The sequence below is a fragment of the Fundulus heteroclitus genome, unplaced genomic scaffold (genome assembly GCF_011125445.2).
Source record: "Fundulus heteroclitus isolate FHET01 unplaced genomic scaffold, MU-UCD_Fhet_4.1 scaffold_56, whole genome shotgun sequence".
Taxonomy (NCBI): domain Eukaryota; kingdom Metazoa; phylum Chordata; class Actinopteri; order Cyprinodontiformes; family Fundulidae; genus Fundulus; species Fundulus heteroclitus.
The window spans coordinates 784523-801646 of NW_023396989.1; the positions used below are offsets into that span (position 1 = coordinate 784523).

At 45.2% G+C, this 17124-nt stretch overlaps 1 protein-coding gene across 6 annotated transcripts; it reads right to left on the reverse strand.

The window, feature by feature from the left end:
- Window positions 1-5238: 5238 nt before the first annotated feature.
- Window positions 5239-16540, reverse strand: LOC105923823 (zinc finger protein 3). 6 transcript variants are annotated; one of them, XM_036132928.1, is made up of 4 exons: window positions 16066-16239; window positions 14848-15897; window positions 7883-8527; window positions 5239-6223 (listed from the first exon to the last, which is right to left on the reverse strand). In XM_036132928.1, the coding sequence occupies exons 1-4, from the start codon at window positions 16118-16120 to the stop codon at window positions 5376-5378; spliced, it is 2598 nt and encodes an 865-aa protein (XP_035988821.1). In that variant the 5' UTR covers window positions 16121-16239; the 3' UTR covers window positions 5239-5375. The 6 variants fall into 6 exon arrangements, with proteins under 6 accessions (XP_035988821.1, XP_035988824.1, XP_035988822.1 ...); XM_036132931.1 differs by having other exon boundaries at window positions 14848-15398; window positions 15882-16239; XM_036132929.1 differs by having other exon boundaries at window positions 14848-15390; window positions 15850-16239.
- Between the last annotated feature and the right edge of the window lie 584 nt (window positions 16541-17124).

Consider the following 17124-nt stretch of genomic DNA (forward strand, 5'->3'; position numbering starts at 1 on the left):
TTTTCCGCTTGTACCAGCTCCGCGAAAACCCCCGTTTGTATAATTTACCTCCCTTTTTAGATATTTGTTGGATATTTAAATTTGGTCTGGGTGGTCCTAATTCTTTGGTTGCATTTTTTTGTTGAACAGTGCGACGACTAAACGGATTCTCTCTTAACAAGACGGTTGAGTTTAGTTGAGGAACGTTACCAGTGCCGATAGACATTTTGAAAATGTTCTCTCTTCTTCTCACACTTCTTCGTCTTCTTTTGTTTATTGGCGGTTGGCAAACAACTTTTGGTGCCGCCAGCAACTGAAATGGAGTGTGGATCGGGACGACCTAATGTAATATCCTACTACTATAAATAAAAAAATGTATAAATAAATACAAATTTGATAAATAAAAATAATAATAATAATAATAAAACTAAATACTTTTAATCAAATTGGTCTTTTTAAGAAATCTCAATAATATAGAATAACCCTCTGATTTGGTGTCCATGTCTAAAATATATTTTATGTTTAACTTTAATTTATTGATTTGTAATCTATTTATCAATTCATTCCTCTCAATATCATATTTACTGCAAAATAATATAACGTGCTCCACTGTTTTCTTCTCACACTTTTTTTTATATCAAACCTTAGTCATACTCGGACATTCTTCTTCTCACACCTGACAGTAATCCAGCAGATCTACGTACTGTATGACGTAAATACGTTAGTGCAAGCACTCCTGGAAGCCATAGAGAATGCATTGAAGAGCCTGTGTATTGAAAAAAACGTTCGTAACGTGAACGTCTATGAGAGAGATCTGGGCGATATTCAACCATGTTGAAATCGCCCAAAAAGAGGCGGGACAAAGGAGGCGACGTACTCAACGTAACATTAAACACAGATTGATTGGTTTAACTTATAAATTCCCTCCTCTCTCTTTCTCTCTTTGGTAGTGCGTCGCCCAATCGCCCTGATGAACAAACCGTCTCTGGACAAACTTCTTCTACCAACTTTATTTCTAAAGATCTTCCACAGCACACAACCGCAGCTCAGAACAACTCACAACAGAGCAGATCACGTACTGAAGCTTATACCATTACAATGAGGATATAGAGGCTAAACATGTCAAACGTATACAGGCACATGACGAGAGAGAACACATTCATAAAAAGTATAAAACACTTGTTTCCACAAAGCCTCCATTCACTGTTAATGATGTTGATGGAATCAAGAGATTTTATAATTTGAGTTTAGATCTTACAGAAGCTGCTCTACACTCACAGCCACTTTATTAGGCACGCCTTGCTAGTACCGGGTTGGACCCCATTTGCCTTCAGAACCGCCTTAATCCTTCGTGGCATAGACTCAACAAGGTTCTGGGAACATTCCTCAGAGAGTTTGGTCCATATTGACATGACGACATCATGCAGATGCTACAGATTTGTCAGCTGCACTTCCGTGATGTGAATCTCCCGTTCCATCACATGCCAAAGGTCTCTGTTGGAGATCTGGTGACTGGAGGCCATCTGAGTTCAGTGGACTCATCATTCCATAAACCAGTCTGAGATGATTCCTGCTTTATGACATGATGTGGTATCCTGCTGGAAGTAGCCATCAGCAGATGGTACACTGTGGTCATGAAGGGATGGACATGGTCAGCAATACTCAGGTAGGCTGTGGCGTTGTCACAATGCTTAGTTGGTACTAAGGGGCCCAAAGTGGGCCAACAAAATGTCCCCCACACCATTACACCACCACCAGCTTGACCCATTGATACCAGGCAGGATGGATCCATGCGGTCATGTTGTTGATGCCATATTCTGACCCTACCATCCAAATGTTCAAATAAGTCAGGCCTAGATATTTGGAACAGGCCTTAGATAACTTGTTCAAGTGGGAAATTCATGACAATATGTTATGTTCCCGTCTATAGCAGACACTGTATTTCTGACGTAGACCCACAGACTTTGGGGTTAACCAGAAGCTCATGTTTTTATTCTATCAGGCCGTATTGGAAGCATCGTCAGGTCTGGAATGTCAGCGTGGTACAGCAAACTCTCTGTGCAACTAAAAACTAAACTTAGTCATATGGTACAAACTGCAATGACAGGAAGGACTGTCCATCTATGAACAGTCTGTCCTCAGACTTACTCTGAGGGAACTGTCTGATCACATTCTCCACTGTCAATACGAGATGACTTGTTATCGTTTGTAATGTATTTAATTGTTGAATCAGCTTTATTTAGCGTACAATGTCCAAGACAAATTTCCCTGTGGGAACAATAAAGTACACATCTATCTATCACTGGATATTCTCTTTTTCAGACCATTCTCTGTAAACCCTAGAGATGGTTGTGGGTGAAAATCCCAGTAGATCAGCAGTTTCTGAAACACTCAGACCAGCCCGTCTGGCACCAATCACCATGCCACGTTTAAAGTCACTTAAATCACCTTTCTTCCCCGTTCTGATGCACAGTTTGAACTGCAGCAAATCGTCTTGACCACATCTACATGCCTAAATGCATTGAGTTGCTGCTAATTAGAAATTTGCCATAACGAGCAGTTGGACAGGTGTACCTAATAAAGTGGCCGCGAGTGTATGTTCAGCCTCTGGTTCTATGAGAGGCAGTTGGTCTTTCTAGGACAATCATCTACTGTCAACATATTCTCAACTTGTCGAATATCGGCGCTTGGTCAAGCCCTCCTCTCGTCATTCATTGACCCACAGGGTGCATCATATTGTAGCATACAAAGTATCTATTGGTAGCTTTAGTAGTGTACAGTAGCAGGTATACTAGTGCTTGTTTAGGTTTAGGGTGAGGGATGGGTTAGTGTTGGTTTTAAGTCTTGCGTGTTAATAAATGACCAGAGGGGAACCCCCGTTACGTTAATATCCGACGCCCGGGTGGAGGCTTGCCCAAGCGTCAAGTAAGACTGAGTTGCTACTATAATTCTAAACGTAGAGCTCAACCTCCTGCCTGCAGCTTCTCTGGGCTCACGTCTAAGCTGTCCTCTGGGACCCATATCCTAAAGCTCTACTTTATGAAGACAACATTCAGAGCAATCCTGAAGACACCCATTGGCTAGTAAAGCTGTTGGTTACCATGGAGACTGAACACTTCCAGTGGGCGGCCATTACTGGCCAAGGAGACGAGTCAGGTGCCGCTGAATGTCATACATCTGCCCCACTGATCTCCAGATGAGAAACTCAATTTTGATCAACTGTAATTTTTTGGATTATTTGCTGTTCTGCCTTTTGCTACAGTCCGATTATCTTTAATCCTTGAGCCAAATTTTGGAGTTCCAGAGGGATGAGTGCTTGGGTCCTTTCTGGGTTTTCATTTCACAAAAAAATAACCAGCATAGGGTATTTAGGTTATCCTTGCACATATACTTTATTCTAACCAAAATTTGAAACAATGTGTTGAGATTTGTTTTGTGCGCAGCTTAATACATTCTGAAGAAAATTGTCATTGTTGCTCAGATGTTGCCTTATTGAAGGGTCAGCTCTCCTGGTCCCATCCATCATCATCTAGACCAGTTATTCCAACCCTGGTCCTCAAATACTCCATGGCCTGCATGTCTTAGATGTCTCTGTGTTGCAGAACACCTGATTCAAATGACTGCATGACTTCCTCCATAGCTATCAGGGGCTGCAGAAGCCTCCTTAACACTCACATAAGTCAGGTGTTTGGCAACAAGGAGAGACCAGGATTAGGAACCACCGATCTAGACCATTGTGTGCTGTGGATCAGTAGATAAAAAAGCATGAACTCTGCCGGTTTAAGACCATCATCAGGTTAGAACAAGTTCACAGACATGGAGACCTCCACACATTTCTTTATTCAGGACCTGGTTAGAACCTACTGCTACAACCAGGCCTCATCTGTCAGGTGATTCACAGAATCTGAACCTTGAGCTAGTTCTGCTCAGCTCTGCACAATCCATGCACCAGACGGCGGGACTTCAGATTGATGGGCGCACCAGACAGCCAATCAGATGCAGAGACAGATCAGAGTTATGTGAAAGACAGAAGGCAGGGTCCAAAGACAGCTAAGGTAGTGGTACAACCTGGGTCCACTGACCCACAGGAACCAAGACGTAAATGTGGGTCAGGAGAGGAGCAGAGTCTGGCTCGGATTCATTGATGGAGGTGATGAGACTCTTTAAAATTAAACTATTTGTCAGATTAGACCAAAGTGATGCAGAACCATCTGGGAGTTTAAGTGCTGGTTCTCCAGTTATGAGACTCTTTGTTGTCCTGGCTTAAAGTTGTGAAAGTGTAAAAGTTCTGGTCAGGTTTATGCAGAGAAATGGATCTTTCTAGGTCTTGGCTGGGGATACATGTCTTTGACATAAAATCTCATTATTTACATTTATTTACACACAAAACCACGAGTCTTCCCATAAATAGGTTGCAGATAATTGTGCCTGAAGGACCTCCCAATGTTGTACGTGCATTTTATCAATGAAAACTTCTTTTAATTCTTGGAAGCATGAGTCCATTCTTTATGTAGAGGGCGTCCTACCGAATAAAACCTCAAAAAGCTATTTTCTTTTTGGCTGTTGAACGTTCAGCTTCTGACCTCCACACAGACGCTACCACACGTACATCTAAATGGTCTTCATTCAGCATCTACTCCATTGAAATAGGTCAGACTGAGCCACCAACCATCTGAGGTTCCTTCACAATGAGCTGCTGTAGCCATACTGGAGAACCCTGATGATAAGCTCACCTGGAATACCAGGACGTTCCAAAGGAACTTTACATCTGGAACATTAGGATGACTAAAAGGATGGGATTGGATAGCGTTCCTTGTCCACTGATGGAGCCTCCTGCATGTTTCGTTAGATCTTAGCAGATATTTGGAGCTGAAAGCCTAAAGACAACAGGAGGAGGGTATGTATGGTCTGTTATTGGAAGACTGAAGGTTCTGAGATGTTCATCATGCGGAGAACAGATGGTCTTCTGGGGAACTAAAACATAAGGACTGATGTTTGAAGGCCCAACACAACTATATGATAAATGTTTTTTCTGTGAAGCGCCACGTCAGAGCAGCTAGCACATTTAGTGTTAGTACACTGCAAAAATGTTTCTAAAAACAAGTAAAATGTTCTTAAAGTTAGTCTATTTGTCCTTGATTTGAGCCAGTAAATAAGATTATCTGCCAATGGAATGAGTATCTTTACCCCTAAAATAAGATAATTAGACATCCTGCACTTAGAATAAGATGGAGGTGAATTGTTCCTATTTTAAGTGAAAAAATCTTATTTAATTGGCAAATCGTCTTATTTACCTGCACAAAGGATAAATACACTCATTTAAAGAACATTTTACATATTTTTAGTTCTGCTTTTGCAGTGTATGGACTCATTCTGCCGAAGGTAAGCCTCGTATCTTACACAAGTCCAGGTTTTTCTCCTCTTGGGGGGTAAACCATGTGGAAGTTCTTCTTGTGGCACATCAGGTGGCTGGATTGTCTGAATGTTCTTCCGCACAGTTTGCAGGAGTACGGCTTCTCGCCCGTGTGCGTCCTCATGTGGTAGCTCAGGCCTGTCCCTCGGCTGAAGGTTTTGTGACAGACCTTGCAGATAAAGGGCTTCTCGCCTGTGTGGATCCTCATGTGGATGTTCATGGCGCTCCTCCTGACGAAGCCCTTTCCACACACCCTGCAGGGGTACGGCTTTTCGCCGGTGTGGGTCCGGACGTGGCAGGTCAGCGTGTTGCTCTGACTGAAGCGTTTGTGGCAGATGTGGCAGGAGAAAGGCCTCTCGCCCGTGTGCCTCCGCAGGTGCCGCAGCAAGTGACTGTTCAGGCCGAACTTTTCCCCACAGATCTGACAGGAGAACGGCTTCTCGCCCGTGTGCGTGATCATGTGGCGGAAGGCGCTGTCCCGCCGGGCGAAGCGCCGTGTGCACAGCTGGCAGGAGTACGGCTTCTCCTTCTGGTGGGTGTCGCGGTGGTCATGCAGCAGCAACATGTTGGAGAACCTTTTGCCGCACGTTTTGCACACAAAAGGTTTGGGTTCGTCCGAGTCTTCTGACTGCTGGGAACTGCTGGGCTCCGGATCGCTCTGCTCGCCTTCATCGTAGTTAACGGTCACCATGAAGATGTCCGTCTCTTGTCTCGGTCCGGGCTGACTGGAGCCATGTTCGTCCTGCTCCTGTTTAATCTGCGGGTGTTCTGGTTCCTTCGGGTCCTGCTCGGTGAGAACCTCCTCCCCATAAACATGGTTCTGTTGGGCTTCTGGAGAAGAACAGACAACAGCACATTAACGGATTCAAGCGATGGAGCGTAAAGGAACCAGAACCTCCACCTTCCTTCAGGAACATGGACCAGTATTTACCTCCCACCGGTTTCTGCTGTCACACCTGAACGTTTCAGATGGAGACCAAAGAAAACTCGAGTAGACGAACAAACCCAGTAACTCAGCAGCAGCTGGTACCGGGTCTGACCTTTGACCCATGCTTTTACAACATGAACATCCTGATTCAGGTCATGCAGCAGCCTCTCAATCAGATACCAGAGTAGACTTTGACTAGGACACCGAGGGAGCTTCAGATCATTGTCCTGTAGCATAACTCAGGTCAGAATTCATCCATCCATCGGTTCTGAAGCAGCACCGCCGGTCAAACCATCACTCTACCACCACCATGCTTGACTGCAGGTTGGAGGTTCTGTTTCTGAAATGATGTTCATTTTACACTAGATGTAATGGGAATAGACATCTTAGAACCCGTCACTAACAGCCCAGTTCATCTGTTGCATGCTAATCGCTGGTCTTTAACTTGGAGATTCAAATGTTTGCTATTGACCGTGTGCAGACTTCACTTCCCTCTAATACGTTCACAGTGTTCCACGTCACCCTGTAAACGGACCGCTAACGGTCGTTTTGACTTGAGCATCAATTAACTTGAATATTTTAATTTATGCTAATGAATATATTTGAAAACTTTTCAGCCTCTCAGGGAGAGTTTTGTCAGATACATTCATACAACAGTGCAGTAATTCATGGTAATTCATGCTAATTTACATTGTTCTATTAGGATCACTTCGTGATTCCACAGGTCCGGTAGTATTCAAGTCTGGGTTTGGTTAGTGAAGCTGAATCCAGTAGAGGGTGTGTTCACTTTCCCAGCAGGATGGGTTAGAGTTAGCTTGACGCCCCCCCCCCTCCCACGGTAGGGCACACTACCCAGAACCCTCAGAGACCCCTCCCACCTGAGCTGAATGTAGGGACGGACTTGAACAGGTCTGCTTAACCATCTGATATAATCTACTGTAAACAGGTTGTGACGGCAAGCCACAGAGGGTAAGAGCACAGCCTACAACAATTTGCTGTCTCTTTAATTTACTTTATAGTTATTACTTTAAATATTCCTTAATTATATTTCATAGTTTATTCCTTTATGTGAACACATATTAACATGGGTGTTTGGCTTCCCCTCCCGGATCGCCGGTGGCTCAGGGCTGGATCACTGGGTGCAGCTGACGGCCTCACTGGACTGAACCAAATGCCTCATGCCAAGTGGAGTCTTAGGGGGTAGTTTAGGTTTATTTCATTGAGTTAGTAGTTATGTGGCAGCCATTTTGTTTTCCCCTACTGTGTGTGTCTATGTTTTAGCTAAACTAGTATTTATGGGCCCTTGTGTGTCATTTCATTAGGTCAGTTGTGTTTGTGTCTGTCTGTGTTCAGTATTTTGAGTTGACCTCTTTTATTTGCATGCCGGTTAAATTGATAACTTTGTTAAACATTTTTTGGGTAAATAAAAACCCACTTTTTGAATCCAACACCCGTGTCCTCCACTGTGTACTGCATGGTCCCTCCACACAGGTCCTACGCTGGACTAGGAATACCGCAGAACGTGTTCTGCTCTGGACCTGCTGGGTCCGGGTGTTCTGTACCTGCACTGTGGACATTCCCAGGGTCGTCTTCAGAACCCATCAACGCTTCGTCGTTTTTGGACTTTCTCTGACGAGGCACAAAGGTATCAAACTCCTTCCTCAGCAGCAATCCCTCATCATCATGCCGGGTCCAGAATTCTACTTTCCTGGTTTTATTCTGGGAACATTGTGGTTCTTCGAGTCCCTCTTGTGAATCTATAAATTCTAGCTCATCAGTGTCCTCCTCGATATCCAGATATTCTAATTCCCCCAGGTCGTCTATAATCTGAGGACATCCTGGTTCTGCCAGGGGCTCCTCAATATCCAGAGATTCTAGTTCGTCCAGGTCGTCGATAATCTGAGGACTTTGTGGTTCTGCCAGGGCCTCCTCAGTTTGGAGGGGTTCTTGCTCATGCTGGTCCTCTACATTCTGAGGAGGTTCTGGTTCCTCCAAAGCTTCTTCTAAATGTAGAGGTTCTGGTTCCTGCTGATCCTCGTTGATCTGAAAGGGTTCCGGTTCCTCCTGGTTGCCTTTAATCTGAAGGGGATTTGGTTCCACTTGCTCCTCTTTAATGTGCGGAGGTGCTGGTTCTCCCAGGTCCAGACTGCAGAACCTCTGGTAGCCAGTTAGAACATCCTCCTGATAAAGCAGCTGCTGGGGAAGTTCTGAGGAGACAGAAGAAAGAAAATCAGCTGCATGTGGACAGGACCGGGTTTCCACCCTGATCCTGGAGCTACTTCACATTCCAGAACCGTTTACATCAACGACCCAAAACCAGGAGTAGAACCTTGCTCTAAAGAATGAATATCCATATTAATGCACTCTCACCTGTCAGCGTTTCACTTATAAATGGTTGGATTTGGCAGAACGACGACATAAAATGGAGAAAAACGGTAGAGAAAACCGAACATTGCTGAAAAGTAAAATGGTCCTTGGATCACGGCGGCGATACACAGACTTTAAAGCTCATCGCCACAGATCTATGCACCTTTTTCTACGCTCGTTCTGTTTTATGCTCAATGCAACAATTAAAGCAAGACGACATCAAACCATAGACATCATAAACGTAGACGCCTCGTTGGGCGCGGGTTCATAGGTCAACGTCACCGCCGTGTTGTGTGTGGCACAAAGAAGTTCTGTTATAGTGAACGTGGATCAGAGAAGATGCCTCGTGTGTGTGTGTTATGAATATAAAAGTCAATTAGTTAAATTTAAACATTGTGGTCTTCATTGTTTCATAAAACCGTGTCACATGTGAACCTTTTAAGTTCTGGTATAGTCACAGATTAGGAACAGACGTTTTGGGGGAGGATTAAAGAGAAAATTACTAATATGAGAAAAAAGTCCTAGGACAATAAAGTAAAAAAAAAAAAGTGGTAATATTATGAGAAAAAGGTCATATGAGAATAGTCACAGTTTGCAGAACTATTTCAGTCCTGGAGTAATAGGACCAGGTTAGATTATTTAAACTTGTAATATAACAAAAATAAAAATATTACGAAAATAAAGTATATTCTGAGATTAAAGTCCCTCTGATATTGTTTAAATGACTGAGTAACTACAGATTTGCCTCATCCAACATGGCGGACGCTCTGACGCATCCGCAGCCGGCAGACCCCGCCCAACCAGGCGTCTACGTTTATGATGTCTATGGATCAGACGGGCAAACTTCTAGACGGCCATCTAGGCTACTGACATCAACATGTACAACGCAGAAAAGAATTTCTCACCTCTTCATATATGTTCTTTGTAAATTTCTTCATTTTTTATTCATGATTATTCAATATTTTTACAATTATTTATTTATGCTCAACAAAATTAGGATACTAGAGCTGCCGTTAACCTGTCGAGTCGCTGAAACTAATTAATCTCCCTCTCTGGGAATGGAGATAGCTGCTGCTGTTCTAGCTGTTGCTGTTCTATCTGCTGCTGTTCTAGCTATTCCAGCTGCTGATGTTCTATCTGTTGCTGTTCTATCTGCTGCTGATCTACCTGCTGCTGTTCTATCTGCTGATGTTCTATCTGCTGCTGTTCTAGCTGTTGCTGTTCTATCTGCTGCTGTTCTAGCTATTCCAGCTGCTGATGTTCTATCTGCTGCTGTTCTACCTGCTGCTGTTCTAGCTATTCTGGCTGCTGATGTTCTAGCTGTTCTAGCTGCTGTTGTTCTAGCTGCTGCTGTTCTACGTTCTGCTGTTCTAGCTGCTGCTGTTCTAGCTGCTGTTGTTCTAGCTGCTGCTGTTCTACGTTCTGCTGTTCTAGCTGCTGTTGTTCTAGCTGCTGCTGTTCTACGTTCTGCTGTTCTAGCTGCTGTTGTTCTAGCTGCTGCTGTTCTACGTTCTGCTGTTCTAGCTGCTGATGTTCTAAATGGTAAATGGACTGAACTTATATAGCGCTTTTCCAGTCATGTTGACCACCCAAAGCGCTGTACACTATAGCCACATTCACCCAGTCGCTCTCACTAACGCGCACACATTTATACACTGAGACGCAGCTCGGTAGGCAACTTGGGGTTAAGTGCCTTGCCCAGGGGCACATCGACATGTGGCATCTAGCTTTTCTAGCTGCTGATGTTCTAGCTATTCTGGCTGCTGATGTTCTAGCTGTTCTAGCAACTGATGTTCTAGCTGCTGCTGTTCTAGCTATTCTAGCTGCTGCTGTTCTACCTTCTGCTGTTCTACCTTCTGCTGTTCTACCTTCTGCTGTTCTAGCTGCTGCTGTTCTACCTTCTGCTATTCTAGCTGCTGCTGTTCTACCTTCTGCTGTTCTAGCTGCTGCTGTTCTACCTTCTGCTATTCTAGCTGCTGCTGTTCTACCTTCTGCTGTTCTAGCTGCTGTTCTACCTTCGACTGTTTTACCTGCTGGTGTTCTAGCGACTGATGTTCTAGCTGCTGCTGTTCTACCTTCTGCTGTTCTAGCTGCTGATGTTCCGGCTGTTCTGGCTGCTGAAGTTTTACATGCTGGTGTTCTAGCAGTTCTAGCTACTGATGTTCTAGCTGCTGATGTTCTAGCTGCTGATGTTCTAGCTTTTCTAGCTGCTGATGTTCTACGTTCTGTTGTTCTAGCTGCTGTTGTTCTAGCTGCTGCTGTTCTACGTTCTGCTGTTCTAGCTGCTGATGTTCTAAATGGTAAATGGACTGAACTTATATAGCACTTTTCCAGTCATGTTGACCACCCAAAGCGCTGTACACTATAGCCACATTCACCCAGTCGCTCTCACTAACGCGCACACATTTATACACTGAGACGCAGCTCGGTAGGCAACTTGGGGTTAAGTGCCTTGCCCAGGGGCACATCGACATGTGGCATCTAGCTTTTCTAGCTGCTGATGTTCTAGCTATTCTGGCTGCTGATGTTCTAGCTGTTCTAGCAACTGATGTTCTAGCTGCTGCTGTTCTAGCTATTCTAGCTGCTGCTGTTCTACCTTCTGCTGTTCTACCTTCTGCTGTTCTACCTTCTGCTGTTCTAGCTGCTGCTGTTCTACCTTCTGCTATTCTAGCTGCTGCTGTTCTACCTTCTGCTGTTCTAGCTGCTGCTGTTCTACCTTCTGCTATTCTAGCTGCTGCTGTTCTACCTTCTGCTGTTCTAGCTGCTGTTCTACCTTCGACTGTTTTACCTGCTGGTGTTCTAGCGACTGATGTTCTAGCTGCTGCTGTTCTACCTTCTGCTGTTCTAGCTGCTGATGTTCCGGCTGTTCTGGCTGCTGAAGTTTTACATGCTGGTGTTCTAGCAGTTCTAGCTACTGATGTTCTAGCTGCTGATGTTCTAGCTGCTGATGTTCTAGCTTTTCTAGCTGCTGATGTTCTAGCTATTCTGGCTGCTGCTGTTCTACCTTCGACTGTTTTACCTGCTGATGTTCTAGCTGTTCTAGCTGCTGATGTTCTAGCTATTCTGGCTGCTGATGTTCTAGCTATTCTGGCTGCTGATGTTTTACCTGCTGGTGTTCTAGCTGTTCTAGCTACTGATGTTCTAGCTATTCTAGCTGCTGCTGTTCTACCTTCGACTGTTTTACCTGCTGGTGTTCTAGCTGTTCTAGCGACAGATGATCTAGCTGCTGATGTTCTAGCTGTTCTAGCTGCTGATGTTCTAGCTATTCTGGCTGCTGATGTTTTACCTGCTGGTGTTCTAGCTGTGCTAGCTACTGATGTTCTAGCTGCTGCTGTTCTAGCTGCTGATGTTCTAGCTATTCTAGCTGCTGCTGTTCTACCTTCTGCTGTTCTAGCTGCTGATGTTCTAGCTATTCTAGCTGCTGATGTTCTAGCTATTCTGGCTGCTGATGTTTTACCTGCTGGTGTTCTAGCTGCTCTAGCTACTGATGTTCTAACTGCTGCTGTTCTACCTTCGGCTGTTTTACCTGCTGGTGTTCTAGCTGTTCTAACAACTGATGTTCTAGCTGCTGCTGTTCTACCTTCTGCTGTTCTAGCTGCTGATGTTCTAGCTATTCTGGCTGCTGATGTTTTACCTGCTGGTGTTCTAGCTGTTCTAGCTATTCCAGCTGCTGATGTTCTAGCTTTTCTACCTGCTGATGTTCTAGCTTTTCAACCTTCTTCTGTTCTATCTGCTGCTGTTCTTGCTGTTCTACCTGCTGATGTTCTAGCTGTTCTACCTGCTGCTGTTCTAGCTGTTGTACCTGCTGCTGTTCTAGCTGTTGTACCTGCTGCTGTTCTAGCTATTCTGGCTGCTGATGTTTTACCTGCTGGTGTTCTAGCTTTTCTACCTGCTTCTGTTCTTGCTGTTCTACCTGCTGCTGTTCTAGCTGTTCTACCTGCTGATGTTCTATCTGCTGATGTTCTAGCTGTTCTAGCTGCTGCTGTTCTTGCTGTTGTACCTGCTGCTGTTCTAGCTGTTCTACCTGCTGATGTTCTATCTGCTGCTGTTCTAGCTGTTCTAGCTGCTGATGTTCTATCTGCTGATGTTCTAGCTGTTCTAGCTGCTGCTGCTCTAGCTACTGATCTTCTAGCTATTCTAGCTGCTGATGTTCTAGCTGTTCTAACTGCTGATTTTCTAGCTATTCTAGCTGCTAATGTTCTAGCTATTCTGGCTGCTGATGTTTTACCTGCTGGTGCTCTAGCTGTTCTAGCTACTGATGTTCTAACTGCTGCTGTTCTACCTTCGGCTGTTTTACCTGCTGGTGTTCTAGCTGTTCTACCTGCTGATGTTCTATCTGCTGATCTTCTAGCTATTCTAGCTGCTGATGTTCTAGCTGTTCTAACTGCTGATTTTCTAGCTATTCTAGCTGCTGATGTTCTAGCTATTCTGGCTGCTGATGTTCTAGCTGCTAGTGCTCTAGCTGTTCTAGCTACTGATGTTCTAACTGCTGCTGTTCTACCTTCGGCTGTTTTACCTGCTGGTGTTCTAGCTGTTCTAGCCACTGATGTTCTAGCTGCTGCTGTTCTACATTCTGCTGTTCTAGCTGCTGATGTTCTAGCTATTCTGGCTGCTGATGTTTTACCTGCTGGTGTTCTAGCGACTGAGGTTCTAGCTTTTCTACCTGCTGATGTTCTAGCTTTTCTACCTGCTGCTGTTCTATTTGCTGCTGTTCTTGCTGTTCTACCTGCTGATGTTCTAGCTGTTCTACCTGCTGATGTTCTATCTGCTGATGTTCTAGCTGCTGCTGTTCTAGCTGTTCTACCTGCTGCTGTTCTAGCTGTTCTAGCTGCTGTTATTCTACCTGCTCTACCTGCTGCTGTTCTACCTGCTGATGTTCTATCTGCTGATGTTCTAGCTGTTCTAGCTACTGATGTTCTAGCTATTCTAGCTGCTGCTGTTCTAGCTTTTCTACCTGCTGCTGTTCTATCTGCTGATGTGCTAGCTGTTCTACCTGCTGATGTTCTATCTGCTGATGTTCTAGCTGTTCTACCTGCTGCTGTTCTAGCTGCTGTTCTACCTGTTCTACCTGCTGCTGTTCTAGCTGCTTCTGCTCTAGCTACTGATGTTCTAGCTATTCTAGCTGCTGCTGTTCTAGGTGTTCTAGCTGCTGCTGTTCTACCTTCTGCTGTTCTAGCTGTTGATGTTCTAGCTGTTGATGTTCTAGATATTCTAGCTGTTCTAGCTGCTGCTGTTCTACCTTTGGCTGTTTTACCTGCTGGTGTTCTAGCTGTTCTAGCGACTGATGTTCTAGCTGCTGCTGTTCTACGTTCTGCTGTTCTGGCTGCTGATGTTTTACCTACTGATGTTCTAGCTGCTGCTATTTTACCTTCTGCTGTTCTAGCTGCTGCTGTTCTACCTGCTGGTTTTCTAGCTGTTCTAGCTACTGGTGTTCTAGCTGCTGCTGTTCTACATTCTGCTGTTCTAGCTGCTGATGTTCTAGGTGCTGCTGTTCTACGTTCTGCTGTTCTAGCTGCTGATGTTCTAGCTTTTCTACCTGCTGATGTTTTAGCTATTCTGGCTGCTGATGTTTTACCTGCTGGCGTTCTAGCTGTTCTAGCGACTGATGTTCTACGTTCTGCTGTCCTAGCTGCTGATGTTCTAGCTTTTCTAGCTGCTGATGTTCTAGCTATTCTGGCTGCTGATGTTTTACCTGCTGGTGTTCTAGCTGTTCTAGCGACTGATGTTCTAGCTGCTGCTGTTCTACCTTCTGCTGTTCTAGCTGCTGGTGTTCTAGCTGTTCTAGCTACTGATGTTCTAGCTGCTGCTGTTCTACCTTCTGCTGTTCTAGCTGCTGATGTTCTAGCTATTCTAGCTGCTGCTGTTCTAGCTGCTGATGTTCTAGCCGTTCTAGCTGCTGATGTTCTAGCTATTCTGGCTGCTGATGTTTTACCTGCTGGTGTTCTAGCTGTTCTAGCGACTGATGTTCTAGCTGCTGCTGTTCTACCTTCGGCTGTTTTACCTGCTGGTGTTCTAGCTGTTCTAGCGACTGATGTTCTAGCTGCTGCTGTTCTTGTTGTTCTACCTGCTGATGTTCTTGTGGTTCTACCTGCTGATGTCCTTGTTCTTCTACCTGCTGACGTTCTTGTTCTTCTACCTGCTGATGTTCTTGTGGTTCTACCTGCTGCTGTTCTTGTTGTTCTACTTGCTGCTGTTCTTGTTCTTCTACCTGCTGATGTTCTTGTTGTTTTACCTGCTGGTGTTCTAGCTGTTCTAGCGACTGATGTTCTAGCTGCTGCTGTTCTTGTTGTTCTACCTGCTGATGTCCTTGTTCTTCTACCTGCTGATGTTCTTGTTCTTCTACCTGCTGATGTTCTTGTTCTTCTACCTGCTGATGTTCTTGTGGTTCTACCTGCTGATGTTCTTGTGGTTCTACCTGCTGCTGTTCTTGTTGTTCTACTTGCTGCTGTTCTTGTTCTTCTACCTGCTGCTGTTCTTGTTCTTCTACCTGCTGATGTCCTTGTTCTTCTACCTGCTGATGTTCTTGTTCTTCTACCTGCTGCTGTTCTTGTTCTTCTACCTGCTGATGTCCTTGTTCTTCTACCTGCTGATGTCCTTGTTCTTCTACCTGCTGACGTTCTTGTTCTTCTACCTGCTGATGTTCTTGTGGTTCTACCTGCTGCTGTTCTTGTTGTTCTACTTGCTGCTGTTCTTGTTCTTCTACCTGCTGATGTTCTTGTTGTTTTACCTGCTGATGTTCTAGCTGCTGCTGTTCTACCTTCGGCTGTTTTACCTGCTGGTGTTCTAGCTGTTCTAGCGACTGATGTTCTAGCTGCTGCTGTTCTTGTTGTTCTACCTGCTGATGTTCTTGTTCTTCTACCTGCTGATGTCCTTGTTCTTCTACCTGCTGACGTTCTTGTTCTTCTACCTGCTGATGTTCTTGTGGTTCTACCTGCTGCTGTTCTTGTTGTTCTACTTGCTGCTGTTCTTGTTCTTCTACCTGCTGATGTTCTTGTTGTTTTACCTGCTGGTGTTCTAGCTGTTCTAGCGACTGATGTTCTAGCTGCTGCTGTTCTTGTTGTTCTACCTGCTGATGTTCTTGTGGTTCTACCTGCTGATGTCCTTGTTCTTCTACCTGCTGATGTTCTTGTTCTTCTACCTGCTGATGTTCTTGTTCTTCTACCTGCTGATGTTCTTGTTCTTCTACCTGCTGATGTTCTTGTGGTTCTACCTGCTGCTGTTCTTGTTGTTCTACTTGCTGCTGTTCTTGTTCTTCTACCTGCTGCTGTTCTTGTTCTTCTACCTGCTGATGTCCTTGTTCTTCTACCTGCTGATGTTCTTGTTCTTCTACCTGCTGATGTTCTTGTTCTTCTACCTGCTGATGTTCTTGTTGTTCTACTTGTGTTTCTGGGATCTGAGTCTCTTTCCTGGTCTGAACCAAAAACTTGGCGCATAAAGTAGGTTCTGCTTCCTGCAGTTCTCACTGGAGCCAATCAGGCCACAGAACATCGGGCCGCCGCCTATCAGAACCGAGCCAGAACCTAGAACCTAGAACCGTGGAACCAGGCTCCGTCAGACCTACCGAGGCGGCGTAACTTGACCTGCGGCTTCAGGCACACCGCCAGCAGCCTGCGCTGAGCGTCCAGCTCCTCCTCGAAGCGGACCAGGTTCCTCTCCACCTCGGAGAAGATCTCCTCGGCGGCCGCAGCGAGCCTCTCCCGGATGAAGTCCCTCAGAGGCCGGACCGAAGCCATGGTGGCTGCCGCTGCTCGCTGACTCGGCGGAGACCCCACAGAACCGCGGCGCTCCGCTGCTCGGCCGCACAAAGATAGCTTAGCCGCTGCTGCCAACCGCTGCTCCACTTCCGCCGGACCGCAGCGCGAGCACTTCCGGCCAGACGCGTTAGCGCTTCCGCCATCTTGGAGAGGGAGAAACGGGCGAACGACCAGTTTAAGGGCAGGAAGCCCTTAAACTTAGTTCTTGGGTTACTGTGGGTTATTTATTGCATTTATAATAGGTTAGCAATTGGTTAAATTATTATCCCGATGCATCTTAATAAAAGAAACATAATTCTCAGGAAGTCCAATATTTCACTAATCACAGCAGCTCTGTGGATACATATATAAGTTCACACGAGAAGATGTGAGTCATCAGGACTCTGGATCATCTCAGGTTAGGAGTCATCAGGACTCTGGATCATCTCAGGTTAGGAGTCATCAGGATTCTGGATCAGATCAGGTCAGGAGTCATCAGGATTCTGGATCATCTCAGGTTAGGAGACATCAGGATTCTGGATCATCTCAGGTTAGGAGTCATCAGGACTCTGGATCATCTCAGGTTAGGAGTCATCAGGACTCTGGATCATCTCAGGTTAGGAGTCATCAGGATTCTGGATCAGATCAGGTTAGGAGTCATCAGGATTCTGGATCATCTCAGGTTAGGAGACATCAGGATTCTG